Consider the following 5,665-nt stretch of genomic DNA (forward strand, 5'->3'; position numbering starts at 1 on the left):
GAATGTGAGCTGAGCCTGTGAGTGTGCGGTGGGTACGTGCTGGCTCTTTCACGGGACAGGAAAGGTTCTGGCTACTACTGTTTGAAGCGAAGGCCCAAGGACTGGCTGCTCAGCCAGCCCTGTCTCTTTGTCCTCGGGTGACACCGCATTGGTGCCAGCTTTATCCTTTCAGGCCCTGAAAGTATAGCTCGCCAAACTACATAAATGGCTGCCTCGTCGCTGTTTGGCAATGATTGTCACACGTGCTCTTGATAGAATGGCCGTGTTCGTGCAACGGCACCTTAGCCGAGATAGTTGTAGCTTGTGCTGTCTGAGAGAGAGAAGCTGGAAGGCATTTAAGGAGGGGAAAAAAGCAGACGAGGACTGGCAGTTCCCTTGGAGGATTGAAGCCGAGGTCTGCAAATCTCTTAGTCTGGAGACCTGACACAAGAAGGGAAGAAATGCCTCCACAAGACAGCCGCCTCTAAACTGACCACTAGTCACAGCTAGGCAGACTGAGGCAAAAAATCAGTGCGATATGAGCACCCGAAGAAGGGGCAGCGTTTGTTCTCTCGACGGGTGTTAGTTTGTGCCCGGGTCGGAGTCTTTGCTCCACTCACAGTTGGGTTAAGCATCAGCTGGACTGTGCTACAGGATGTGCCACTGGGGTTTCCCTCTGACCCACCAGCCCATCATCCGCATCTCTCCATGTATCATCCCCTGTGTGTGAATAATACGCTTTGTGCCCTTCTCGCACCCTCTCGTCAGACTGGCCCCCGTCTTTTTGTCTCACCACAGGGAGGGAAACCATCTGGAAGTTCCCATCTGGACAAAACTTGAATAGACGTCGTACACGGGGATCGTGTGCGAGTACTTGACAGAAGGCCTCGGGCACGGGGCCAAAACATGTGTTGAGACAGAGGTTCCAGGATTCCATCTTGCACCCTTCTCCGTGCACCTCTGGGGAAGACTTTGCTGCTTTCATCGGAAAGGTAACTGTCGAAGGTAGTGCACTAGAGGTGATGCCTGAATCGATGGAGCCGGATGGCAAAACTGACATTATTTAAGCAGGTTGTAGAAGACGGAGGGCTTTTCTATGGCACGGCACGGTAGGCCTGCACAGATGGAATACACACGCCGGGGAGAGCGTGGCCTGATATGGGTGCAGACGCTTTTCTCTGTGACTGAGTTACAGATGCTGGGTGGACGTCCTGGCATGTGGGCTTGAGCAAAAACTTGATATTCCCGGGTATGTTTTCTAACTCAGGAAGTGTGTGAGACTGAGAACATCATGCCCGAGGGAAGCAGACGTTCCTACAGGCACCCCTGCCTGGGGTGGAAAGCTTGCATTCTATAAGTATAACTCGGGCATCCGTGATTGCTAAGGTCACCGAGTGAGCGATGGGCTCTCTCGTGCCCGAGGTGTGGTACCTGCATATGGGAGCATGTTTGGGCTAGATGGTGTTCAGTCAGCCTTGCTGGTGAGCACGTGCTAGGAAGATCCAGCAGAGGGCAGTCGGAAGTAACTGGGGTGCCTATGTTTCCCTCTGTGTCCTCAGCAGATACCTGTGGCCGGGGACTCCACAAAGGTTGGATCAGAGGAGGCCCACCCTGTGAGATTGCACAGATTCCTCGGAGGAAGAGGTACTACAGGTGATCCCTAAATTGGGCCCCAGACTTGCACAGTCCTCATTTACTATTGCATCACCCAGCAGGTGTAGACTGGGACAGATCTAGACTCCTGCATGTTGAGAGCCACTTTATGCACTGTGAGATCAGATTGGGAGTCGATAAGACTTGAATGGGAATACAGAAGAGGGGACACTGCACATTTGCACAGTGAATAGGGATCTGGAGCTAGAATGTAACAACAGGTGTTTATGGATACAGAGGGTGGGAAGAGGAGGGCTGGGAGAATGAAGCGAATATCATTTGCCTCCCATATTTCTGTAGGGTCGGGAATTCCAATGGGTAAGACCTGGAGTCCCTAAGGGAGAGGTAGGTGTGCCCACACTCACAGAAGGGGTCATGGGGTAGCAGGAGTCCCCAAAATGATCAGGGTCCTCAGGAAACTGTGTCAGGAGCCCTGAGTCCACAGTGTTCTGCCTCACTGTGCCTGGTGCTGGCCTGGTAATGATAGAAGCCACCTGCATCTTGGCAGGAACAGTGAGCAACTGTGCCGTGTGAGCCCTTCGTGGTTTTTCCGTGTTGTGGTCCTCAAAGTGTGTGGTCATCGGCAACTTCTGTGGGCCTCTCTTGAGGATCAGACAGATGTGGGCTTTGTATCCAGCGTGCATGCACAACACGCACGGCATGCTCACTACTGATAGGAAACCACGGGCCCAAGGCAAGAGCAGTCAGGAAAGGACCCTGACACACACCCACTCACAGTAAGAAGAAAGGGACGAGACTCCACTGAAAAGCATGGGGCGGCGGAGATACGGGTGTGCAGGGTCTATGGACTTGAGGTTTCAGCAGGAGAGTGGGCAATACCAACGGAAAGACTTACCCTGTTGGCTCTCATTTGACACTACAGAGTCTGCCAATTAGAAAGCATTTCACCATGGTGAAGTGCTTTCCTTGGGGGGCTCTCCTTTGTGCCATGTGTACACTTGATCCCATAGCAAGGTCCAGCACAGAGTTGGGAGCAAGAGATCAGAACCAAAGTATGATGGGGGGGGGGTGCACGGGAAGGGGAGGGAGGCCAGAAGCTATGACCATGACAGCAACCATTTTTACTTGCCATGTTATGCAAATCGCCATGAAGATTTCCGCACACACCTTGTTCCTCAACTCAGTATCATACTGGTGCAGAAGGCAAGGTGCACTAGGTGTCCACAAGCTTTCTGGGACCGGGCACGGTGGGATTAGCTCCGTAGGAAAGAAAGCAATGAGGCTCCCCCCACCCCGACGAAATCCCAGGGAGCCCCCAAGGTATTGGATGGGCAGGACAATACAAAAGCCACTTAAAGACACTCGTCTTTCCCAGAGGAAGTTCACCACCCCAGCCTCAGGGTGGACAACCGTGTGTTACACATCTGCTCTGGATCCTTCCATATCTTCTCCCACTCACACCCTCATCCATGTAGAACGACAGACTTTGGGCACTCCCTTGCTTTCTCTCTCCTCACCTCACTGAGCTGTTGCTTCAGTATCCACTTAAAGGCTAATTCCGTCCTAACGCAGCTCTGCTTCCCTCTGCCACACTTACAGAACATGCCCACACCACCCTGAGAGAGGCCATCAGATTGAGCTTGTCTATCAGATTCTGGAGGGAGGACATCACCACAGGCTGGGGAGCAGGTCAGAGACGACCAGCAGGGAAGAGTTCCCACCACAACCCAGGGAGTCACCCTGTCCTGATCAGAACAGCCCCAGAATTCCATCACCATGGACTCTGTAGAGTATGTGCTCTGTGGCTGGAAGGGCCAGCTGTGGCCTGCAAGGGTGTTGTCCAGACCCAGGACCTCAGCCCATAGTAAGGGGAGAGGGGCCCCTTTCCTGGAGGTCGAAATTCTTCCTGTGGGTGAGAAGACGAGAGTGCAGAGCACAGAGGTGAGGCCCCTAACCAAGTCTGAAATCATAACCATCGCCTCCTTGGCCAGAGAGGAGTCACAGGGCAATGGCTCGCCAGGGCAGACCAGGGCATACAGAAGAGCCCTCAAGGTGGCACTGGATGTTCTGGGCGAGGGAACCCGCTTGTATCAAGGAGAAAGGGAAGGTGGCCGAAGAACCAACACAGCAGCTCCCAAGGTTCCAAAAGAGGAGACCAGCTCCAGCCCACAGCAATGCCAGCACTCCCAAGGGCGCAAGCAGAAAGGCCAAGGGCTCTCCCACAGGAGTCTTGGGAAGCGAGGCCGCCCAGGACCTGTGTTGATGGGCTCACGGAATGAGCCTGCAGTGCAAGGGGGGGAAGCCCAGGTGCACACTGCTGTAGAGCCCCCTTACTTTGAAATGCAAGGGAATATGTTAAGGGGCACCAGAGTATGGCCAAGTTCCTGCAAGACGCCAACAGGAAACGCTGGTGATAATCCTGGCAAGAGAAAGTTGAGTATCCCCAAGCTCAGGGCTTTGAGTGCCCGGGCCTCTAGGGAGGGTGCCCGGGCTAACAATGAGCATCAGCCTGCCTCTGAGCCCCCGAGGCACGCCTCTTCCTTGCCCAAAGCTCTCAGGCAGCAAGTACAGTGTGGCGGCCTAGAGATCCGAGCCATTGGAGCACAAAGGAAGACCACCCTCCCAGAGAACAAGGAGGACCCCGGCCCGCGGACCCGGAGGCCAGACTCAGAGGGGGCACCGGCAGCCTGCGTGCTTCCAGTCCCCAAACTGCGAAGATCAGTCCGCATTGCTGGCAGGAAAAGGAAGATCCATGTGCTGTGTGCACATTGCGGGCTCTCAGGACTGGAAACTCGAGTGCACTCCAAGGTACGTAATGCCAGGGTCAAGAGGAGAGCCGCTGGAGTTCAGGAAGACTGCCAAGCCACCAGTGTGGCTTCTGCCCAGGAGACGAATATCATCCAACGAGGAATGCTGGTCTGGTTCAAATTCCAGGACCACCCTTTCTGGCCGGCGGTGGTCAAGAATGTCAGCAAGAACGACAAGACCGCCAGGGTGCTGCTGATCCAGGGCAGCATGCAGCTTGAGCGCAGGGGAGTCCGAGTCCCTCTCCGCAAGCTGAAGCTCCTGGACTGTGGGGAGAAATTATCACTCCTGCAGAGAGCCAGCAAAGTGTACAGCCAGGGCATCAACTGGTGCCTCTCGGTGATCGACCGCTACAGAGAGGACCTCGCCTGTGGCTCCTTCCGGGGCTCCTTCATGGACTACTACACCGCCCAAGCCAGTTACCCGCTAAGGCGAGCCATCCAAGAGGGCTACCTGCGCATTGATTTCCCCAAGGTGAGCTATGCTGACTTGGAAGACTGGGAGGAGGAGACCACCCTGGGTGGCAAAGGGCCCCGCAAGAAACTCCTGCCTGACCGCATGAGAGCCGCTTGGGACAGAGCCAACCAGAAACTCGTAGACTTCATCGTGAAGAAAAAGGGGGCTGACCAGCACCTGCTGGACATCGTGAAGGGCAAGAAACCATCCAGGTGGCTGGACGACCTCTGGAAATCAAAGAGGGAAGTCTTCTGCATTGAGACCTACCTAGAGGATGAGGACCAGTTGCATCTCGTGGCCACACATTTGCAAGAAATATCCAAGAAAGCACACCAGGTCCTGCTCTCGCTGGCAAGTGGAGACCAAGTCCGGCTCACCATGGAGGTTCTTCTTCCAGAGGCAATCATCTTCTCCATTGCTGCCCTGGATGAGCTCAGTTACAAGGAGGCAGAAGAGAAGTACCTGCGAGGCCCATCTGTGCACTATCGTGAAAAAGAGCTCTATGAGAAGACCATTCTAAAGGCAGCCCGGAAGAGGTCAGCAGCCAGGATTGGGGCTGGCAGGGACCCTCCTGCGCCCACTCCTTAGAAGGGAGCTTCCCCCTTTCAGCCTTCACCCCCTGCAGCTCCACCTCCAAAAGAGAACCATCTGGGAGACTGTGGGGCTTGCTATGACCGCTCCTCATTGCGTACATGTTTCTTCACCCACCCACACCCCCAAATAAACATTCACGTACATGCTTGACGGTGCAGATTGTCTACATTGGTTCGGCAATTCCTGTTAGCTTCAGGCTGAGCCTAGCGCTCTTTGG

At 54.6% G+C, this 5,665-nt stretch overlaps 1 protein-coding gene across 1 annotated transcript; it reads left to right on the top strand.

Annotated features, from left to right (window-relative positions):
* The first annotated feature begins 3,369 nt into the window (after positions 1–3,369).
* On the top strand, positions 3,370–5,442 carry LOC121440414 (PWWP domain-containing DNA repair factor 3B-like). The gene has a single exon (XM_041641177.1). The coding sequence runs from the start codon at positions 3,370–3,372 to the stop codon at positions 5,440–5,442; it is 2,073 nt and encodes a 690-aa protein (XP_041497111.1).
* Positions 5,443–5,665: the final 223 nt, after the last annotated feature.

This window comes from Microtus oregoni, unplaced genomic scaffold (genome assembly GCF_018167655.1).
Source record: "Microtus oregoni isolate MIOR12 unplaced genomic scaffold, Mior012 000067F_ref0000223, whole genome shotgun sequence".
NCBI lineage: Eukaryota > Metazoa > Chordata > Mammalia > Rodentia > Cricetidae > Microtus > Microtus oregoni.